Source organism: Pecten maximus, chromosome 7 (assembly GCF_902652985.1).
Source record: "Pecten maximus chromosome 7, xPecMax1.1, whole genome shotgun sequence".
Lineage (NCBI taxonomy): Eukaryota > Metazoa > Mollusca > Bivalvia > Pectinida > Pectinidae > Pecten > Pecten maximus.
In genome coordinates, this window is record NC_047021.1 from 10,975,534 (window position 1) to 11,001,636 (window position 26,103).

A 26,103-nucleotide genomic window follows, 5' to 3' on the forward strand; every position below is an offset into this window, starting at 1 on the left:
AAAACAATTTCATATGTCATATGTTTAATTAAGTTATCATTGTAAGAAGTAGTAAAGTTTTCGGGTGACAAAAATGTTCATTCAAACTTATACCAAAAGTGATATTACTACTGGTGAACTGTTGTTAGGGATGTAAGCAAAATATTACCAAATGTGTGTTATAACTTAAAAAGTATATAATAGAAACATTGTTATGCCAAAGTAACTTTCGAGTTTCAATAGAAATATACTGAACTGTGTGAAAACAGGTCAATGTCTTTGATTTTATTCTATATTAATATTACATCACCTTTAAATGCATGGTGTTATATGTATGGTACATCATACTTATGTATTTAATTGATTGATCTTTCTATGCTTTATTGATGTAATCATGTCATAAACATATCCAGGGAAATAACAGCTTACGAATGGTGTTGCGGCATCTGATTTTCGATGGAGTGGTAAGTTTTATCAAATGTGTTTCGTGTACTTTGGAAATGTAAGTAATACAACTGTGCTATGCATAACATAGAATTTTAAACCGTCAATGGGGCATATACCAAGTGTACGTTTCCAAGCATTGACATGTTACAAATCATTATAGTGTTAAGTTAAGTTTTGTTTCTGAAATGTTATTGTACTACTAAAGGTTATTTAATCATTACGTGGGAATGAAATGCAGCTCTTTTAAAAGTAAAGTACATGTACATTAAATGACTAATCTATATTTGCGTTTGTTCCTACTGAAAAATCTCTAAGTGATGTTTGGAAATTTAATTTGCAGATAGAGATAGCTGACTTGATAAATAAACAGCGTATCCTGTCTAAAGCCAACACTCATGTCCCGGTACAAGTCACCTCTGCGGTAGGTCAATATCCATGTCCAGATACAGGTCACCTCTGCGGTAGGAAACCACACATGTCCCGGTACAGGTCACCTCTGCGGTAGGTCAATATCCATGTACAGATAAGATCACCTCTGCGGTAGGTCAATATCCATGTCCCGGTACAAGTCACCTCTGCGATAGGTCAATATCCATGTCCAGATACAGGTCTCCTCTGCGGTAGGTCAATATCCATGTCCAGATACAGGTCACCTCTGCGGTAGATCCATATCCATGTTCCGGTACAGGTCACCTCTGCAGTAAGTCAATACCTATGTCCAGATACAGGTCACCTCTGCGGGAGGTCAATATATATGTCCAGATACAGGTCACCTCTGCGGTAGGTCAATATACATGTCCAGATACAGGTCACCTCTGCGGTAGGTCAATATCCATGCCCCGGTACAGGTCACCTCTTTGTAAGTAAACACTCCTGTCCTGGTAAAGGCCCAACCCCCATCCCGATCGCTCAGCATTCGTGTTTCGGTACAAGTCATCCCTGCGGTAGGTAAACTTTCGCCCTGGTAAAGCCACCCCCTCCCTCGGCTATTGTTTAGTACTAATAATATTGACAACGGGCGACCCTCACTCCCTAGACGCCGATAATCAAGCAAGGGTAGCAACCATTTTTAGACTGGGTAAGTCTCGGCCAGCGGATAGAACCCTAATTCTTACTCAGATGGAAACACTCTCAACTTAAATCCAAAAGGAAGGTGAACACTGTTAAGAAAGAGGAAAGAAAGGTAAGATCACAAATTAAGTCGCCTCTTACGATTTCGTACGCCCTACTCGCACGTATATGAAATGTCAAGAAGCACTCATCTGCCGGTACAGGTTAGTTTTGCTTTAAATTTCAGTTATTTGTCAGTGTCCTTACTTACATTTAACTGTGGGAGTTCTGATTTAAGATAACTGTCACATTTTAACATCTATCAATAACATAAGTTATTTCATAAAATAATTATGTTTATTGTAATTCAGATACAATTAGTATGTGAGTGTCTTTGAGGTACCTGTGGAATTTATTTCAATTGTATATTTAAGGGATCTGAGGATGGTTGTTTTGAAAATATATTCAAAGCAGCTTATGTTGTTTATCTATAATTAAGTGAGTCGTGCTTTTAAATTATATTTTAGGGATTCGGTGGTTCATCAATAAATAAGGGAGTCAAGATGTTTATTTTATTTATGTAAATTATCTGTGGGAGCTGTGGTGGTTTACCATCTAAAGGAGTCATGCATTATATTTTGAAGGGAGCTGTAGTTGTTTATTCATAAATAAGCGAGTGATGATGTCATGCATTATATATTGTAGGGAGCTGTCATGCTGGCCGAAAAAAGAATAGTACAGGCGGACATACCAGCTAAGAATGGCATGTACCACCTCTTAAATGGACTACTTTTACCGTCGGACATATATGATTTTCTACCACATCGATGCAATGATACCGCCTTTATAGCGATTAAGGTAAATACCTAACGCTACACTACTTAAATGTGAGTTTAGTTAATTACCCTCGTTAATGTACCTAGGCCTGAGCAACGGTAAATATCTGTATCGTAAAACTACCTAGATCTGAGTGATGGTAAACATCTGTCTCTTATCTACCTAGGGGTGAGTTAAAGTAAATACCTGTCTCTAATCTACCTAAGTATGAGTCACGGCAAATACCTGTCTCTAAACTACCTAGGTGTGAGTGACGGTGAATACATGTCTCTAATCTACCTAGGTGTGAGTGACGGCAAATACCTGTCTCTAATCTACCTAGGTGTGAGTGACGGTGAATACCTGTCTCTAATCTACCTAGGTACAGTATGAGTGACGGCAAATACCTGTCTCTAATCTTCCTTGGTGTGAGTTACGGTAAATACCTGTCTCTTATCTACCTAGGCGTGAGTTACGGTAAATAACTGTCTCCGATTTACCCATGAGTAGGTGAGGGTAAAGACCTTCTCTAATCTACCTAGGTGTGAGTGATGGCAAATACCTATCTCTAATCTTCCTTGGTGTGAGTTACGATAAATACCTATCTCTAATCTACCTAGGCGTGCGTAACAGTAATTATCTGTCTCTAATCTACCTAGGTGTGAGGTATAGTAGATATCTGTCTCTAATCTACCTAGGTGTGAGTTATAGTACATATCTGTCTCTAATCTACCTAGGTGTGAGTTATAGTAAATATCTGTCTCAAATCTACCTAGGAGTGAGTTAAAGTAAATACCTGTCGTTTTTATGTACCTATTGCTCCTGGGAAAGAGTGGAGAAAATGATTTGAGTTCGTTTGATTATTTATGGATGCCCTTTACTTAATTTTCTATAGTAAAATCATTCAAACCATACTCATTCACAAAAATTGCGAGCAGATGAGTCAGACTTATCTTTATCTTGGATGGCAATTTCAAGAATCGGTTTTTAGAATCAGAAAACATTACCTGTTGATTGTTTTAATAAGGCAGATGCTAGCAGTACTATGTATCAAAATAGTCAAAATACAATTGAGAAAACCAATCGCTTAACGATGAAGTTGACACGCAGCTAATTTTGTACCTAATTGTTGAATGTGTATTATGTACAAAAAATGTCGTCACTAGCAGCGTTTTGTACTTTATTGTGTTGAATGATTACGTACAAAATATCATTAGTAGCAACATGTTTTTGTACCAAGTAGCCTGGTTGTATTATATACACAAAACGCTGTCACTAACAGCTGTTTGTTCTTAATGTTTAAAGATATTTTGGTACAAAAAGTCGTTAGTCAAGCAACGTTTTGACAGTCCGCTGTTGGTCATCGTAGGTTGATGATCATACAAAAAACACATTTGCTATATAAAAAGTTCCATAGCGATAAATTTACGGGAGACAATTTATTTGAACTATGTGGGGTCCAATCTGTAAACCTTTAAATAAAAATGATATGTTTTTGTCTATTACTGCGTACATGTTTGTTACAGTCCCCGTGCTTAAGCTGTGACGATGTTCGTGGTAACTGTCGTGCTACAGACGTACATGTGAGTGGTTTGTGTAATATCATTACCGTATATAATTACTTCAAATGGATGTCAGCTAAAAAGCAGGACTTCATATGACACCACTCTGACATCCTAACAACACACATTGTATATAGACATTCAGCTTAGTGATAACTTTGTATGTTTCTTACATGTTCATTTTTAATTCTTTTGTCTTTCAATTCTCCAACACTACACTTTATACTTTGTACAAAAAATAATTTCCGCAAGATTGTTAACCTGGTGAAGGTTTATCGAAAAAAGCCTTGAGTTTAGAAATATTGTTCTCATAATCAAAATACTATTGACGTAACTCATTATAAAACACCTCGATAAAACAACGAGACATTGAAACACATACATGTAGCACAATGTGACTTTGTAAAGACATGTTTCATTTATTGAAGATATGTAGAAAATCAAACAAAATATACAATATATATGGAAACTCTAAAACACCTTATAGATCTACATCAATTACTGGAAAAGCTTGTATCGAACAACTTTTATACTGCACAAGAAAACAGTATATTTACCATAGAGTCGATGATTTCGACCATAAACGTTTCCATAATTTTCATCAAACTGCATCTTTCGAAGTCCAGCTTTACAAGTAGCATGCTAGTTATTACTTATTATATAACTTGGCATGAACGGTGTTTTATTGTTCAGGTGGGAGTTGAGACCTGCAGATACTTTGATGTTAGCTTACTACGTAAAACTGCCGGGTGTACTTCAGTGTGTACAAGGCCTTTCGTTGTAAGTATTGTGTTCTAATAAACATAACGGAGTATACAGGTAAACATTACCTTAACGGGGTATACAGGTGAACATGTACATTGACGGAGTATACAGGTGAACATGCACCATTACTTCGAATACAGGTAAACATGTACATTGGTGGAGTATACAGGTGAACATGTACATTGGTGGAGTATACAGGTAAACATTACCTTAACGGGGTATACTGGTGAACATGTTCATTGACGGAGTATACAGGTAAACATGTACATTGGCGGAGTATACAGGTGAACATGCACCATTACTTCGAATACAGGTAAACATGTACATTGGCGGAGTATACAGGTGAATAAGTACCTTAACTGGATATACTGGTATACATGTACCTTAACTGGATATACTGGTATACATGTACCTTAACTGGATATACTGGTAAACATGTACCCTAACTGGATATACTGGTATACATGTACATTAACTGGATATACTGGTATACATGTACCTTTACTGGGTACACAGGTGAACAAGTACCTGTACTGTGGATACAAGTAATTATGCACCTTTACTGGGTATACAGGTAAACACATTCCTATAATGGTAAACATTTACTGGGAATAGAAGAAAACATGTACCTTTACTTGGTACACAAGTAAACATGTACATATCTGGGTATAAAGGTAAACATATATATTTACTGGGTATACAGAAGCATGCATTTTAATGTATACTAGTATTCTTATAACTTTACTCGGTATATGGGTAAGCATTTACCCTTATTGGGTTTACAGGTAAAATGTACATTTCCTGGGTACACGTGAAATATTTACATTTACTAGGTATACAGGTAAACATGTACATTTACTTGGTATATAGGTAAATATATTCCTTTACTGAGTATACAAGTAAGCCTGTACCTCAACTAGGTATGCAGATAAACATGAACCTTTACTAGGTATACAGGTAAACATATTCCTTTACTTGGTATTTATGTAAACATATACCTTTACAGGGTAGACAGGTAAGCATTAACCTTTACCTGGTAAACAGGTATCACGGAGCTTAATTGGATATACGGAGTATAAATACTAACATGTACTTGTACTTGGTATACAGGTAAACATGTATACCTACGGAGTATAAAGACTAGCATTTACTTTTACTAGGTATCTTTATTGTATTCACCTTTATACATGTACCTTAAAAGAGTATACCGACCGTTCACCACAATTTATTTGGATAGCTGCAATAAAAGAATTGTTTTCCTCGCAATATCATTTTATGTTATTTTAACAGAAGAATCGATGTTGTGAAGGTTTCTATGGTGACGAATGTCAGCCTTGTCCTGGAGGCTTTATCAATCCATGCAACGGCAACGGAGAGGTATTTCACAATGTTGTTTCACTCAGATGTTTCGTATATAACGCTAACCAATGACCACCTCAATAGAAAACTCGTTCCTTATCACCTCACACAGTTAAATTAGTTATCAAACCTTTCCACGTACATGTTGTCATTAAGAACTATTGGACGGCCATCTTAAATGAGTTCACTTTGCTCATGTCACTTAATGAAAAATTGCAAATTTATTTTAAGTTTTATTTCAATAATTTTCTAGGTTCTTCATTGATAGGATATACATGAAAAACATCATTTAGAGCGAAACAAATGTTTGATTGAAAAGCATCTTCGGTTTCCATTTAAGAATGTGAAATTGATTTTGGAAATTTAGAGATGTATTTCTATTTCACACAATACTCTTATACGGTGTGATGGTATCTCGAAAATAGTAGTTGATGTGACTATGGTTTGTGTAAATTAGCGGTAACACGTAATGGATTAAGGCAGTACTGTCAGTAGCTAGTACAGGTTATTATTTGAGTAAATATTCACTATGTCACAAAGCGTGATCATCTCAACTACTACATTGGATATGATACCACCACAATTTACTGGAATATTTTGTGGAAAAAGAATACAAATGTGATTTTCTAAAAGTAGATATACATTCTTTACATGGGGGGTGGGGGGTGGGGGGGGGGGGGGGGGGGTGGGGGGTAGCCAATGATGTTTACATTAGTTTCAGGAATGTAGCGACTTCGAAGAAAGTGATTTTCGCACATTTCTTTAGTTGATTAATAGCAAGTATCGAAACTTTATTTTCTGATGAATTTATTCTGCTTTTATCTTTCCAAAGCAGTAACTGCCGAGATCATCATCAGAATGCATTCAATCAAGATGGTCGTCCAATAGTCTTTAAAACAACAATACAATACTAACATTTCTACTGTAACTTCTAGTCGTACAAGTATGAGAAAAAAATGAGTTGTATGGAAATCATTTTTGAATACACGAGAAACAGGACTATTTGTTCCGGAAAAATGAGCGTTTTCTGGTATATTTACGGTATAAGTCGTGTAAAGCTATCTCAAATTGAGGTACAAATTAAATGCTAATTGGCAGAAATCGTATAGATGATGATATATGATAGTCAATAAATCAAAAGAAGATGATGATATATGGGCGATCAATCGGGAAATAAGAATTAGCATCCAGAAATGGCAAATTAACAAAATTAAAACTAATTTGATACATGTTGGTGGTCTTTTGTTTAAGAGTACCTTGCAAGTTAAGATGGAGGTAATTGAAAAACTTAATCACACAAGTGTTTTGTCTTTCGATGACGTATAAGTGGTGACCAGGTCAGAAACTGTGGAAATTCTTCCTCCTCGAACGATTCAACACAAACCTTGTTTTATATCTTCCTATTCTAACGACTCAAAATCATAAGTGGTTTTGTATCCTTCTAACGAGTCAACACACAAGTTGTTTTATATCCTTCTAACGAGTGAACACCCAAGTTGCTGTACATGTATATCCCCTCTTTTCTAACAAATTAAAACAAGTGTTTACCCTCTTGTATTAACGAGTCAACACACACGTTTTTTATGTTTCTAACGAGTCAACATATAAATGGTTTTGTATCCCGTTCAGGAATCAACGCACAATTTGTTTTGTATCATTTAACTAGTCAACATACAAATGATTTTATATCCTTCTACCAAATCAACACACACATTGTTTTGTATGCTTCTAATGAGTCAACACACAAGTTATTTTATATTTAACGAGTTAACGCACAAATAGTTTGATATCCTTCTAACGAGTCAACATACAAGTTGTTTTATATTTAACGAGTTAACGCACAAATAGTTTGATATCCTTCTAACGAGTCAACATACAAGTTCATTTATATGCTCCACTCCTAACAAGTAAACACACAGGCAGTTTTGTTTCCTTCTAAAGAGACAACATACCAGCTGTTTTATTATATCCTGCTAATTAGTCAACACACAAGTTGTTTGATATCTTCCTTTTTCTAACGAATAAACACACAAAATGTTTTTGTCATTTTAACCGGTCAACACACAAAATGTTTTGTGTCATTCTAACGGGTCAACACACAAAATGTTTTGTATCATTCTAACCGGTCAACACACAAAATGTTTTGTATCATTCTAAAGAATCAACATACAAGTGGTTTGATATTTTTCTAAAGATTCAACACAAAATGGTTTGATATCCTTTTATTCTAACGATTTTTTTTTTAAATTCATTTCAATACAGTGTACAGAGTCCGGGACATGCAATTGTTTCAGTGGTTTTACAGGCACAGTCTGTGAACACTGCGAAAGAGAAGACATGTTTGGGGAAAACTGTACGCAACGTAAGTGAATCAGCTTTATCATATACTGCCCGATGTTAGTCTTTAATCATGTCCAGCAGACAAACAGTATTAGTTTGGACATCAATTGAATAGCGAACTCTATTAACTCATAATCACTAAATTTACGTTTTCTTTCGTTATTATACCCTGTCAAGGTTTATGACTTCCCTTAAATTTCAACCGTTATAATTTTTGCTTGCTCATGAATTATTTTGTTTCTAATGTACTTTGGTATATTTATCTGTACGAGTGTATGAACTAGTTTTATATGGCAACTGCATGTAGTCATCTTATGTCAATCTAGGATATTCTGTGTGTTATTATGGTATGTATTTTGTTTATTTAATAGCGTGTAGCTGTCTGCGTGGTCAGTGTGATAATGGAATCAATGGTAACGGGGCGTGTAAGAAGGGGACTTGTGCTCGAGGCACCAGGGGCAAAAACTGTGACAAAGCTATGGCAAAATGTCCCGGTGGTAACACCCGCGTTCTGTGTCACGCACACGCCATTTGTATTAAGGGGATCAGTCAAACCAACAGATCAGATGAGATTGAGTACGAGCCTTTCATCGTTGATCATTGATAGAGATATTCCTCACATCTTGTCTCCCTAACGTATCAGTCAGTTTGCTCTTAATAATTAATTCAAATCGCGTAGCAGTGTACACTAGTTTGTCCAGATTCTAAAAAAGTTTAGTGATTGTCTTACATGTAGGTTTAAATATAGCTTGATAAATGTTCAAAATACTAATACAAATTAATATATATATATATAAGCTACATCGCAATTGAAATTAAAATAAAGAAATCGAAATGGAAACTGTGTATAAAAGTGTTTTCCTTAAATTAAAGACTTGTTGAAACCATGGCAACCACAAAAAGAATGTAAAACAAAGCAGAAAAATGTTATATTTAACCAAAACATTAACCTCCGCAGATATAACCTGAAAAGTTCATAATTCAGTATTTGTCTTGGGTTTTTAATGTAGAGAAATTTTGCTTTATGCAAAGCTAAATTTTCTTTTGTAGGAGTAGTTTCAAAACTAGCCAAATTGACTTAATACACATTTTATATTCTTAAACATATCAAAACTGGCAATGTTCACTTAATCCTATTTTTAGCTAAGATTTTGCTTTAAAACTTTAATGTAAACTTAAATAAAGGAGTTATCTATTTTGTAAAATGTTTCCCATGGCTAGGCTACTGTAGTCTGTTCCAAACGTTGTAATGTACTGAAGCGGGTTTTTTTTATATTTATATATCAAAGTACTGAAAATACTTATAGCTGGGTATCCACACAAAGCATTGTTCCAATCATTTCTAAAATAGGAATTGCCTTTTGTTTAATTAGGTATTCCAGCGATCACCTTCCTTTAGAACTATCTCTTTTTAATGTTTAGTGTTATGACACTAATATGCTTTTCTGTACATATTTAGTGGTAGTCTTATTTTAATGTGTTTCGAATAGCAAACATGGCGATAAACTATTATTGTGCTAATTACACCTTCCATAATATCTATTTGCTATTTTCAATATAATGTTGGTGGGCAGATTCATCATTTCGTTAATCAGTTCAAATGTCGAAATACACGAAAAAAATATTGCGCTAAAATATTTGAAATACAATAGTTGAATACAGTCGTTGCATTATTCCATCAGATATAGACTTACCATCCAGACTCGGCACAAAATCTATGATATGTTAAGGTTTTCTGATGGACTGACTGACAGACGACACGAGTCTGGTCCTTAGGGACTTGTAATACGTGTATAATCTCTATCTTTACATCATGTCATTACTGATATGAAATACATTTTACAGTAAGCCATTTAAAGAAAGTGTATTACTGACTGACCTTGACTGGTGAAGTATACTGTGTATTCTTTTGCTGGATGTAGACGGTGTACGGATTTGCGCCACATAACAGGATTTTATTACCATCCAGTATCAATTAATAATAATTATTACTATAGTCAATTTGCTGTAATAACTATTGTCGTATTTTGCAATAGTCTAAGGGCATTAGTTTTCTGAAAAAAATAATGAATATGAGAACTTCATACATACGCGTAATGATATATAAGGGTAGTGAACGTCACTCTGGTACTGTAGTTAAAGTTGGAGTATCCTTTGCAAGGATGCCCAAAAAATAAGTGGTTATATTTGCATTTTTTTCATAATTGTTTTCCCAGATTGAACCTGTATAGGTGGTTTTGTTAACATATTAGCATGTTTTTATTTATAGATGTACATGTGGTTTTGGTTTTGAGGGTGATGGTCAAACATGTACCGCTATAAACCCTTGCGAACAGCCGTCCAGGGGTGGTTGTGATTCACAGGTAATGCGTCATAAGAGTATATATACCAATGACAATCCGGGCAACAGATGATAATAGTATTATATTGATTAATTGAATCTGAACACAAATCTTCGTTAAATTTCAAGTTTAAAGTGGTTCATGATTTTTAAGTGATATAACACATTAACTACAGTAAGTATTGTATAATAAAATCACATAATGGTACCTCGAAATGTTTTGCCATCACGTGGTTTCTGTCTATGTGATGTTTCGACCTTTGTCTTGCAGGCCACGTGTAGGTACGTTTTCCCTGGGATAAATAGATGTCAATGTGATGAGGGCTGGGTTGGATCGGGCAAGTACTGCCATCGCGGGACAGAATGTGATACACACAGGGACTGCCATGAGCACGCGGAGTGTCGTTTTAAACAGCCAGACATGAAGGTACAGAATTGATTAGTCGGAGAAAATATTTTAACAGTAAATGGAATTAAACTGGGAGTTCAAATTATTTATATATGTCCGAAAGTTCATTTAGTCAAACAACACATCAACAACAAAAAGTTAAAACAACACAGCAACATCACACAATGACAAAAACACAGCAAAACACACAAAGACCAGACAACACGACTTGCTGTATGGGTAATTTCACACAACAACAACACAAAAAGATCAAAAGTAAGAGCAACGAAAAACAAAGACAAAACAACACAACAAATACACAAAAAAGTCAAGACTACACAGCAACAGCACAAAAAAGTCAGGACTATATATAGTAACAACACAAAAAACACAAGACTACACAGCAACAACACAAACAAGACAAGACTACACAGCAACAACACAAAAAACACAAGACTTAACAGCAACAACACAAAAAACAAGACTTCACAGCAACAACACAAAAAACACAAGACTTAACAGCAACAACACAAAAAACACAAGGCTACACAGAAACAGCACAAAAAAGACAAGACTTAACAGCAACAACACAAGAAAGACAAGGCTACACAGCAACAACACAAGAAAGACAAGGCTACACAGCAACAACACAAAAAAGACAAGCTACACACCAACAACACAAAAAAACATGACTTCACAGCAACAACACAAAAAAGACAAGACTACACAGCAACAACATACAAAGATTTAGGTGCACAGCATCAACACCTGAGACAAAGGTTTAACATCAATGTTTATAATGTTTACAATGATTTAACAATATGTTTATCTTATTATTACATATCTATCTTCAGACGGTGTGTGTTTGCAAATTCCATTTCCATGGGAATGGAACTCATTGTGTCCCCATCGATATGTGTACCTGGAAAATGGATGGTTGTGACGCTAAGGTACGTACACACAACACATAACACTAAAACTGGATTGTTGAGTTTAATAACATAGGTCAGTCGAGATGGGAAAACACAATATTAACAAGAGATTTTTTTCAAATTAGTAATTTAAAGAATTTAATACAATGTACAGTTTTACAATGACCCCAATTTTGTCTTACGCTGCCCACTCTGAAAAATCAAACTGTATCACACAGCTGTTTCCTGCCTCTATGACTCGTCAGTGATCCTTGTAGTCTAAAATCTTTATCATACTCGAAAAACAGGTCGCAAAAATATCAAAATATGGATAGTTGCATTAAATCCATTCTACAATCAATTCAGTTATTTACAATATAGGATTTCAAAAGAACCTAAAGACATGAACATATTCTTAACCGTGTCACTATTCAAAAGAATTAAAAGTGACAAACTGGTTAAGATAAAGATAATAGAATGTTTTGTTCATCCTAAAACTACGAAATAGTTCAATATAACGATAAAAAGATATGTTTTTAGTTAACTTAGGCTTGTTGATGTCTATTGTTTTAGTTGGTTTTGTATTATTTACCGATCTACCAAGAGTCATGGTCATTTAAGGACGGCATCTCCTGTGTGCGAGATGACTGCTTCTAGTGAGTGTGTGAGGCTGTGGTATATCCGTGGTTGTCTCCTGTGATAGCGTGGAACTGATGCCGACTTTATCGTGCTGCATCTTCACTGAAGCATACTGCCCAAGACACACAGCAGGATACTTCATCCGATCATATTATTCTGACAATTGGGGACCAGTCATGTCACTCCCGAAATGTTGAGCGCTAAGCAGAGACATGTCAGTGGAGATATTAGAAAAAAAGCATAAGATTCCAAATTCAGTCACCTCTTACTATTGTCTATGGCGTCTGCATCTGGTTAGCATTTATAGAAAAAAAATGTTAGCCCCTACTGGTTTGGTTTGGTTTATTTTGTTTAACGTCCTATTAACAGCTAAGGTCATTTAAGGACGGCCTCCCGTGCGTGCGACATGCATGCATGTGGTGAGTGCGTATGTGTGTTTTGGAGGCTGCGGTATGTTCGTGTTAAGTCTCCTTGTGATAGGCCGGAACTTTTGCCGATTTATAGTGCTACCTCACTGAAGCATACTGCCGAAGACACCCAGCAGCACACCCCACCCGGTCACATTATACTGACAACGGGCGAACCAGTCGTCCCACTCCAAATATGCTGAGCTCTAAGCAGGAGTAGCAACTACCATTTTTAAAGACTCTGGTATGTCTCGGCTAGGGGGACAGAACCCAAAGCCTTCCTCACAGGGGCGAACGCTCAACGCAAGGCCAAAAGTGAGGCATTGTCAAGGGAGACATTAGGAAGAAGAAAGTTGTTAAGAAAGAAGAGAAAAGATAAGATCCCAAATTTAGTCGCCTCTTACGATTATGCAATGGGGGCAGCAGGTACAATTCTTACGCCCTACCTGCAGGGCAAAGCCCCTACTGATATTAGCCTCTAGTAGGAATAGGGAATATTTTGTATAAACATATTAACCAGATGGTATGACACAGCATACTTAGATGGGATGTGAAAAACTCATCAAATGCTACCTCCCGAGAAAAAGATTTCATATCGAACGTCAGACCAACATTTAAGTACAGTTTCTAACATTTTGTTCCTATTAGCTTGACTTACTATTCAAGCCATCGGAGAGATATTACATGGATTTACCAGTTATTCAATCCATTTAACTGATCATTCTTTGCCACACAGTAAGTCTAAATTATATACCCATGTGAGGAAGCCCAGGCTGTGAAGTACGGACGTCATCAAAGTTGACCTTGGTGTTCAATGATGCATGATCAACACTGAACATGATATATTCGTGTAGTCTGGTGTCGGCGTCAGTATGATAAACAGGATGTAGACGACATACCAATGTGTTCTCAATCGACGTGGACATAGTTATTATCGTGTAGCAGTTAAAAACAACAATGGTTTTGATATGTAGTTCTGATTAAATGACACCGATTTACATAACTAAGGTAATACATGCTAATGGTCTTTCAGTACATAGCGATATTTGAGTAAGCCTGGTGCATGTTCAGAGACATGGCACAATAGTATTACCTACATGCAACAAATGAGTACCGTATCAATGACCAATGTACGTCAGGCATAAGTCCAAAAGATAAAGGGTGGGATCAAAAATGGAGGGCTTTACAAACACAAAATGTCCACAAAAAGTGAATAGATGAAAAATACGTGGAGACGCATTGACAAACTTTTTGAAAATGTATGATGGCGTTGCGTGGCAGGAATCCCAACTGGGCAGCGAGCATCAGCTGATTGGGCAATAGACCACAAGTCCCATATGATTAGTCTTTCAGGGCTGTAACGAGCGTGTTGAATCCAAAATGACGAGGGATAAGACATGTCCAGTAGCACGTGATAGCTATAATTAACTCAAAGCTGGTTAGTAACAAGGATGTTGCCACTAACTGAAATATTAGTAACATATTTTTCTCAATGACTAGAGCCAGCCTCATGTTTACTTAAACATGTTGATACACAAAATTGTTTTAATGCAATTTCATTTAATTATAAAACTATAAGAATGAACACCCATCTTACTCAAAATGTGTTTATTTCCACGAAATCAATTATATTTAATAAACATCGTTCACATGTCGATTGTTATTTTTTACAGGCTGATTGTACCCCTACCGGACCCGGCACCAATAACTGTACGTGCTGGGATGGTTATTTAGGTGACGGATATGGCTGTTCTCCTACTATTCTGAAATTCATTGAGGATACCCCAGATCTGAGTAAACTAGCGGAACTTCTACAGGTAGTATAATATTCCAGATCTAAGTAAACTAAGAAAATTTCTACAAGTAAAATATAGACTAGATTTGTGTAAGCTAAGGGAAATTATACATGTACAATATAGACTAGATCTGAGTAAAATGAGGGGAATTCTACAGGTAGAATATATAGACCAGATCAGTGTAAACTAAGGGAAATTCTACACGTAAAATATAGACTAGATCTGAGCAAACTAAGGGTAATTCAACAGGTAATAGATATACTTTATTTGTGTTAACTAAGGGAAAATCTACAGGTAAAATATAGCCTAGATCTGAGTAAACTAAGGAAAATTCAACAGGTACTATCTATATACTTTATTTGTGTTAACTAAGGACAATTCTACAGGTAGAATAAAGACTACATGTATATCTGAGTAAACTTAGGGAAATTCTACAGATAATATATAGACAAGATTTGAGGGAAGTTCTATATGTTATATAAAGACCACATATGAAATACATTGTCCAAATCGGAGTTAACTAGAGAAACCCCTACAGGTAATAATATAGTCCAGATCTGTTTAACTAGAGAAACCCCTACAGGTAATATATAGTCCAGATCGGAGTTAACTAGAGAAACCCCTACAGGTAATAATATAGTCCAGATCTGTTTAACTAGAGAAACCCCTACAGGTAATATATAGTCCAGATCGGAGTTAACTAGAGAAACCCCTACAGGTAATATATAGATCAGATCTGTTTACCTAGAGAAACCCCTACAGGTAATATATATACCAGATCTGTTTACCTAGAGAAACCCCTACAGGTAATATATAGATCAGATCTGTTTAACTAGAGAAACCCCTACAGGTAATATATATACCAGATCTGTTTACCTAGAGAAACCCCTACAGGTAATATATATACCAGATATGTTTACCTAGAGAAACCCCTACAGGTAATATATATACCAGATCTGTTTACCTAGAGAAACCCCTACAGGTAATATATATACCAGATCTGTTAACCTAGAGAAACCCGTACAGGTAATATATATACCAGATATGTTTACCTAGAGAAACCCCTACAGGTGATATATAGACCAGATCTGTTTACATAGAGAATCCCCTACAGGTAATATATATACCAGATCTGTTTACCTAGAGAAACCCCTACAGGTAATACATGTATATATACCAGATCTGTTTACCTAGAGAAACCCCTACAGGTAATATATATACCAGATATGAGTTTACCATAGAAACCCCTACAGGTAATATATAGATCAGATCTGTTTAACTAGAGAAACCCCTACAGGTAATATATATACCAGATCTGAGTTTACCATAGAAACCCCTACAGGTAATATATAGATCAGATCTGTTTAACTAGAGAAATCCCTACAGGTATTACAACGTCCAGATATGAGTAAACTAACGGGGCCCCTTAAGGTGATATACAGACCTGATCTGATAAATTAAGGGCCCTTCTACAAGTAATATACAGTCCAGATATCAGTTATCTGTCGATACTTTTTCAGTTAATAGGTAAGTCGAGTGAACTGTTAACTTATACAAATAATATATAGACAAGATCAGATGCATAGAACAGCGCTGGGTAAACTTATATAACTACTACATTTAATATACATGTTTTATAAAACTCTACCGTTTATTTCTAGTTTGCGATGACATTGAGTCCATTATCGTTCATCAATATAGCTGTGTTTCTTAATTCCATCGCTATGTAATACATTATTACTAAACAGATTTATTATTAATAGATATAATTTATATATGTATTTAGTATATGTGTAAACTTGCAAGCCGTTTGGAAATAACAACAAATACACAAAGTTTGCATTAAAACCTTATGATAACGTTGTTACGACGTCAAAAGCTAACGTCGCATAGACGTTTGATATAATACGTTCTAACAACGTTGTAGGAATGTCCCGGACAGTGTGACCTAAACATAACGTTTTCCGGACGTTCCCCAACGATTTGTGCCTACTTGGTACCCTTGTTCTAGTATATATTACATGTATATCTGTTGTTGTGTGTATGTAAACACTACCCTCGTCTTAGTATATAATACATGTATATCTGTTGTTGGGTGTATGTGAACACTACCCTCGTCTTAGTATATAATACATGTATATCTGTTGTTGTGTGTATGTGAACACTACCCTCGTCTTAGTGTATAATACATGTATATCTGATGTGTTTATGTAAACACTACCCTCGTCTTAGTATATAATACACGTATATATGTTGTGTGTATGTAAACACTACCCTCGTCTTAGTGTATAATACATGTATATCTGATGTGTTTATGTAAACACTACCCTCGTCTTAGTATATAATACATGTATATCTGTTGTTGGGTGTATGTGAACACTACCCTCGTCTTAGTATATAATACATGTATATCTGATGTGTTTATGTAAACACTACCCTCGTCTTAGTATATAATACACGTATATCTGTTGTTGGGTGTATGTGAACACTACCCTCGTCTTAGTATATAATACATGTATATCTGATGTGTTTATGTAAACACTACCCTCGTCTTAGTATATAATACATGTATATCTGTTGTTGGGTGTATGTGAACACTACCCTCGTCTTAGTATATAATACATGTATATCTGTTGTTGTTTGTATGTGAACACTACCCTCGTTTTAGTGTATAATACATGTATATCTGTTGTTGTGTGTATGTGAACACTACCCTCGTCTTAGTGTATAATACATGTATATCTGTTGTTGTGTGTATGTGAACACTACCCTCGTCTTAGTGTATAATACATGTATATCTCTTGTGTGTATGTAAACACTACCCTCGTTCTAGTATATAATACATGTATATATGTTGTGTGTATGTGAACACTAACCTCGTCCTAGTATATAATACATGTATATATGTTGTGTGTATGTGAACACTACCCTCGTCTTAGTATATAATACATGTATATATGTTGTGTGTATGTAAACACTACCCTCGTCCTAGTATATAATACATGTATATCTGTTGTGTGTATGTAAACACTACCCTCGTCTTAGTATATAATACATGTATATCTGTTGTGTGTATGTGAACACCACCCTCGTCTTAGTATATAATACATGTATATCTGTTGTGTGTATGTAAACACTACCCTCGTCCTAGTATATAATACATGTATATATGTTGTGTGTATGTAAACACTACCCTCGTCTTAGTATATAATACATGTATATCTGTTGTGTGTATGTAAACACTAACCTCGTCTTAGTATATAATACATGTATATCTGTAGTGTGTATGTAAACACTACCCTCGTCCTAGTATATAATACATGTATATCTGTTGTTGTGTGTATGTGAACACTACCCTCGTCTTAGTGTATAATACATGTATATCTCTTGTGTGTATGTAAACACTACCCTCGTCCTAGTATATAATACATGTATATATGTTGTGTGTATGTGAACACTACCCTCGTCCTAGTATATAATACATGTATATATGTTGTGTGTATGTAAACACTACCCTCGTCGTAGTATATAATACATATATATCTGTTGTGTGTATGTGAACACTACCCTCGTCTTAGTGTATAATACATGTATATCTGTTGTGTGTATGTGAACACCACCCTCGTCTTAGTATATAATACATGTATATCTGTTGTGTGTATGTAAACACTACCCTTGTCTTAGTGTATAATACATGTATATATGTTGTGTGTATGTAAACACTACCCTCGTCTTAGTATATAATACATGTATATCTGTAGTGTGTATGTAAACACTACCCTCGTCTTAGTATATAATACATGTATATCTGTTGTGTGTATGTGAACACCACCCTCGTCTTAGTATATAATACATGTATATCTGTTGTGTGTATGTAAACACTACCCTCGTCCTAGTATATAATACATGTATATATGTTGTGTGTATGTAAACACTACCCTCGTTTTAGTATATAATACATGTATATCTGTTGTGTGTATGTAAACACTACCCTCGTCTTAGTATATAATACATGTATATCTGTAGTGTGTATGTAAACACTACCCTCGTCCTAGTATATAATACATGTATATATGTTGTGTGTATGTAAACACTACCCTCGTCTTAGTATATAATACATGTATATCTGTTGTGTGTATGTGAACACCACCCTCGTCTTAGTATATAATACATGTATATCTGTTGTGTGTATGTAAACACTACCCTCGTCCTAGTATATAATACATGTATATATGTTGTGTGTATGTAAACACTACCCTCGTCTTAGTATATAATACATGTATATCTGTTGTGTGTATGTAAACACTACCCTCGTCTTAGTATATAATACATGTATATCTGTAGTGTGTATGTAAACACTACCCTCGTCCTAGTATATAATACATGTATATCTGTTGTTTGTATGTAAACACTACCCTCGTCTTAGTATATAATACATGTATATCTGTAGTGTGTATGTAAACACTACCCTCGTCCTAGTATATAATACATGTATATCTGTTGTTTGTATGTAAACACTACCCTCGTCTTAGTATATAACACATGTATATATGTTGTGTGTATGTAAACACTACCCTCGTCTTAGTATATAATACATGTATATCTGTAGTGTGTATGTAAACACTACCCTCGTCCTAGTATATAATACATGTATATATGTTGTGTGTATGTAAACACTACCCTCGTCGTAGTATATAATACATATATATCTGTTGTGTGTATGTGAACACTACCCTCGTCTTAGTATATAATACATGTATATCTGTAGTGTGTATGTAAACACTACCCTCGTCCTAGTATATAATACATGTATATCTGTTGTTGTGTGTATGTGAACACTACCCTCGTCTTAGTGTATAATACATGTATATCTCTTGTGTGTATGTAAACACTACCCTCGTCCTAGTATATAATACATGTATATATGTTGTGTGTATGTGAACACTACCCTCGTCCTAGTATATAATACATGTATATATGTTGTGTGTATGTAAACACTACCCTCGTCGTAGTATATAATACATATATATCTGTTGTGTGTATGTGAACACTACCCTCGTCTTAGTGTATAATACATGTATATCTGTTGTGTGTATGTGAACACCATCCTCGTCTTAGTATATAATACATGTATATCTGTTGTGTGTATGTAAACACTACCCTTGTCTTAGTGTATAATACATGTATATATGTTGTGTGTATGTAAACACTACCCTCGTCTTAGTATATAATACATGTATATCTGTAGTGTGTATGTAAACACTACCCTCGTCTTAGTATATAATACATGTATATCTGTTGTGTGTATGTGAACACCACCCTCGTCTTAGTATATAATACATGTATATCTGTTGTGTGTATGTAAACACTACCCTCGTCCTAGTATATAATACATGTATATATGTTGTGTGTATGTAAACACTACCCTCGTTTTAGTATATAATACATGTATATCTGTTGTGTGTATGTAAACACTACCCTCGTCCTAGTATATAATACATGTATATCTGTAGTGTGTATGTAAACACTACCCTCGTCCTAGTATATAATACATGTATATATGTTGTGTGTATGTAAACACTACCCTCGTCTTAGTATATAATACATGTATATCTGTTGTGTGTATGTGAACACCACCCTCGTCTTAGTATATAATACATGTATATCTGTTGTGTGTATGTAAACACTACCCTCGTCCTAGTATATAATACATGTATATATGTTGTGTGTATGTAAACACTACCCTCGTCTTAGTATATAATACATGTATATCTGTTGTGTGTATGTAAACACTACCCTCGTCTTAGTATATAATACATGTATATCTGTAGTGTGTATGTAAACACTACCCTCGTCCTAGTATATAATACATGTATATCTGTTGTTTGTATGTAAACACTACCCTCGTCTTAGTATATAATACATGTATATCTGTAGTGTGTATGTAAACACTACCCTCGTCCTAGTATATAATACATGTATATCTGTTGTTTGTATGTAAACACTACCCTCGTCTTAGTATATAACACATGTATATATGTTGTGTGTATGTAAACACTACCCTCGTCTTAGTATATAATACATGTATATCTGTAGTGTGTATGTAAACACTACCCTCGTCCTAGTATATAATACATGTATATATGTTGTGTGTATGTAAACACTACCCTCGTCGTAGTATATAATACATATATATCTGTTGTGTGTATGTGAACACTACCCTCGTCTTAGTATATAATAAATGTATATATGTAGTGTGTATGTAAACACTACCCTCGTCCTAGTATATCATACATGTATATCTGTTGTGTGTATGTAAACACTACCCTCGTCCTAGTATATAATACAAATGTACATGAATATATGTTGTGTGTATGTAAACACTACCCTCGTCGTAGTATATAATACATGTATATCTGTTGTTGGGTGTATGTGAACACTACCCTCGTCTTAGTATATAATACATGTATATATGTTGTGTGTAGGTAAACACTAACCTCGTCTTAGTGTACAATACACGTATATTTATTGTGTGTATGTAAACACTACCCTCGTCCTAGTATATAATACATGTATATCTGTAGTGTGTATGTAAACACTACCTCGTCCTAGTATATAATACATGTATATCTGTTGTGTGTATGTAAACACTACCCTCGTCTTAGTATATAACACATGTATATATGTTGTGTTTATGTAAACACTACCCTCGTCTTAGTATATAATACATGTATATCTGTAGTGTGTATGTAAACACTACCCTCGTCCTAGTATATAATACATGTATATCTGTTGTGTGTATGTAAACACTACCCTCGTCGTAGTATATAATACATATATATCTGTTGTGTGTATGTGAACACTACCCTCGTCTTAGTATATAATAAATGTATATATGTAGTGTGTATGTAAACACTACCCTCGTCCTAGTATATCATACATGTATATCTGTTGTGTGTATGTAAACACTACCCTCGTCTTAGTATATAATACAAATGTACATGAATATATGTTGTGTGTATGTAAACACTACCCTCGTCTTAGTATATAATACATGTATATCTGTTGTGTGTATGTAAACACTACCCTCGTCTTAGTATATAATACATGTATATCTGTTGTTGGGTGTATGTGAACACTACCCTCGTCTTAGTATATAATACATGTATATCTGTTGTTGTGTGTATGTGAACACTACCCTCGTCTTAGTGTATAATACATGTATATCTGATGTGTTTATGTAAACACTACCCTCGTCTTAGTATATAATACATGTATATCTGTTGTTGGGTGTATGTGAACACTACCCTCGTCTTAGTATATAATACATGTATATCTGTTGTTGTGTGTATGTGAACACTACCCTCGTCTTAGTGTATAATACATGTATATCTGTTGTTGTGTGTATGTGAACACTACCCTCGTCTTAGTGTATAATACATGTATATCTGTTGTTGGGTGTATGTGAACACTACCCTCGTCTTAGTATATAATACATGTATATCTGTTGTTGTGTGTATGTGAACACTACCCTCGTCTTAGTGTATAATACATGTATATCTCTTGTGTGTATGTAAACACTACCCTCGTCCTAGTATATAATACATGTATATATGTTGTGTGTATGTGAACACTACCCTCGTCTTAGTATATAATACATGTATATCTGTTGTGTGTATGTAAACACTACCCTCGTCCTAGTATATAATACATGTATATATGTTGTGTGTATGTAAACACTACCCTCGCCTTAGTATATAATACATGTATATCTGTTGTGTGTATGTAAACACTACCCTCGTCTTAGTATATAATACATGTATATCTGTAGTGTGTATGTAAACACTACCCTCGTCCTAGTATATAATACATGTATATCTGTTGTTTGTATGTAAACACTACCCTCGTCTTAGTATATAATACATGTATATCTGTAATGTGTATGTAAACACTACCCTCGTCCTAGTATATAATACATGTATATCTGTTGTTTGTATGTAAACACTACCCTCGTCTTAGTATATAACACATGTATATATGTTGTGTGTATGTAAACACTACCCTCGTCTTAGTATATAATACATGTATATCTGTAGTGTGTATGTAAACACTACCCTCGTCCTAGTATATAATACATGTATATATGTTGTGTGTATGTAAACACTACCCTCGTCGTAGTATATAATACATATATATCTGTTGTGTGTATGTGAACACTACCCTCGTCTTAGTATATAATAAATGTATATATGTAGTGTGTATGTAAACACTACCCTCGTCCTAGTATATCATACATGTATATCTGTTGTGTGTATGTAAACACTACCCTCGTCCTAGTATATAATACAAATGTACATGAATATATGTTGTGTGTATGTAAACACTACCCTCGTCGTAGTATATAATACATGTATATCTGTTGTTGGGTGTATGTGAACACTACCCTCGTCTTAGTATATAATACATGTATATATGTTGTGTGTAGGTAAACACTAACCTCGTCTTAGTGTACAATACACGTATATTTATTGTGTGTATGTAAACACTACCCTCGTCCTAGTATATAATACATGTATATCTGTAGTGTGTATGTAAACACTACCCTCGTCCTAGTATATAATACATGTATATCTGTTGTGTGTATGTAAACACTACCCTCGTCTTAGTATATAACACATGTATATATGTTGTGTGTATGTAAACACTACCCTCGTCTTAGTATATAATACATGTATATCTGTAGTGTGTATGTAAACACTACCCTCGTCTTAGTATATAATAAATGTATATATGTAGTGTGTATGTAAACACTACCCTCGTCCTAGTATATCATACATGTATATCTGTTGTGTGTATGTAAACACTACCCTCGTCCTAGTATATAATACAAATGTACATGAATATATGTTGTGTGTATGTAAACACTACCCTCGTCTTAGTATATAATACATGTATATCTGTTGTGTGTATGTAAACACTACCCTCGTCTTAGTATATAATACATGTATATCTGTTGTTGTGTGTATGTGAACACTACCCTCGTCTTAGTGTATAATACATGTATATCTGATGTGTTTATGTAAACACTACCCTCGTCTTAGTATATAATACATGTATATCTGTTGTTGGGTGTATGTGAACACTACCCTCGTCTTAGTATATAATACATGTATATCTGTTGTTGTGTGTATGTGAACACTACCCTCGTCTTAGTGTATAATACATGTATATCTCTTGTGTGTATGTAAACACTACCCTCGTCCTAGTATATAATACATGTATATATGTTGTGTGTATGTGAACACTACCCTCGTCCTAGTATATAATACATGTATATAATTGTTGTGTGTATGTAAACACTACCCTCGTCGTAGTATATAATACATATATATCTGTTGTGTGTATGTGAACACTACCCTCGTCTTAGTGTATAATACATGTATATCTGTTGTGTGTATGTGAACACCACCCTCGTCTTAGTATATAATACATGTATATCTGTTGTGTGTATGTAAACACTACCCTTGTCTTAGTGTATAATACATGTATATATGTTGTGTGTATGTAAACACTACCCTCGTCTTAGTATATAATACATGTATATCTGTAGTGTGTATGTAAACACTACCCTCGTCTTAGTATATAATACATGTATATCTGTTGTGTGTATGTGAACACCACCCTCGTCTTAGTATATAATACATGTATATCTGTTGTGTGTATGTAAACACTACCCTCGTCCTAGTATATAATACATGTATATATGTTGTGTGTATGTAAACACTACCCTCGTCTTAGTATATAATACATGTATATCTGTTGTGTGTATGTAAACACTACCCTCGTCTTAGTATATAATACATGTATATCTGTAGTGTGTATGTAAACACTACCCTCGTCCTAGTATATAATACATGTATATATGTTGTGTGTATGTAAACACTACCCTCGTCTTAGTATATAATACATGTATATCTGTTGTGTGTATGTGAACACCACCCTCGTCTTAGTATATAATACATGTATATCTGTTGTGTGTATGTAAACACTACCCTCGTCCTAGTATATAATACATGTATATATGTTGTGTGTATGCAAACACTACCCTCGTCTTAGTATATAATACATGTATATCTGTTGTGTGTATGTAAACACTACCCTCGTCTTAGTATATAATACATGTATATCTGTAGTGTGTATGTAAACACTACCCTCGTCCTAGTATATAATACATGTATATCTGTTGTTTGTATGTAAACACTACCCTCGTCTTAGTATATAATACATGTATATCTGTAGTGTGTATGTAAACACTACCCTCGTCCTAGTATATAATACATGTATATCTGTTGTTTGTATGTAAACACTACCCTCGTCTTAGTATATAATACATGTATATATGTTGTGTGTATGTGAACACTACCCTCGTCTTAGTATATAATAAATGTATATATGTAGTGTGTATGTAAACACTACCCTCGTCCTAGTATATCATACATGTATATCTGTTGTGTGTATGTAAACACTACCCTCGTCCTAGTATATAATACAAATGTACATGAATATATGTTGTGTGTATGTAAACACTACCCTCGTCTTAGTATATAATACATGTATATCTGTTGTGTGTATGTAAACACTACCCTCGTCTTAGTATATAATACATGTATATCTGTAGTGTGTATGTAAACACTACCCTCGTCCTAGTATATAATACATGTATATATGTTGTGTGTATGTAAACACTACCCTCGTCTTAGTATATAATACATGTATATCTGTTGTGTGTATGTGAACACCACCTTCGTCTTAGTATATAATACATGTATATCTGTAGTGTGTATGTAAACACTACCCTCGTCTTAGTATATAATACATGTATATCTGTTGTGTGTATGTGAACACCACCCTCGTCTTAGTATATAATACATGTATATCTGTTGTGTGTATGTAAACACTACCCTCGTCCTAGTATATAATACATGTATATATGTTGTGTGTATGTAAACACTACCCTCGTCTTAGTATATAATACATGTATATCTGTTGTGTGTATGTAAACACTACCCTCGTCTTAGTATATAATACATGTATATCTGTAGTGTGTATGTAAACACTACCCTCGTCCTAGTATATAATACATGTATATATGTTGTGTGTATGTAAACACTACCCTCGTCTTAGTATATAATACATGTATATCTGTTGTGTGTATGTGAACACCACCCTCGTCTTAGTATATAATACATGTATATCTGTTGTGTGTATGTAAACACTACCCTCGTCCTAGTATATAATACATG

General features: G+C 34.7%; 1 protein-coding gene across 1 annotated transcript in view; it reads left to right on the top strand.

Moving 5' to 3' along the window:
• The window catches only part of LOC117331583 (stabilin-2-like), a 97,245-nt gene that overhangs the window by 40,849 nt on the left and 30,293 nt on the right, over positions 1-26,103 (top strand). The window contains exons 14-25 of the mRNA XM_033890388.1: positions 393-443; positions 767-847; positions 2,182-2,334; positions 3,819-3,875; positions 4,548-4,634; positions 5,910-5,996; positions 8,241-8,340; positions 8,690-8,894; positions 10,588-10,681; positions 10,931-11,086; positions 11,902-11,997; positions 14,678-14,821. Of these exons, the coding sequence (XP_033746279.1) occupies positions 393-443; positions 767-847; positions 2,182-2,334; positions 3,819-3,875; positions 4,548-4,634; positions 5,910-5,996; positions 8,241-8,340; positions 8,690-8,894; positions 10,588-10,681; positions 10,931-11,086; positions 11,902-11,997; positions 14,678-14,821 (1,311 nt within the window). The remainder of the gene's footprint in view (positions 1-392; positions 444-766; positions 848-2,181; positions 2,335-3,818; positions 3,876-4,547; positions 4,635-5,909; positions 5,997-8,240; positions 8,341-8,689; positions 8,895-10,587; positions 10,682-10,930; positions 11,087-11,901; positions 11,998-14,677; positions 14,822-26,103) is intronic.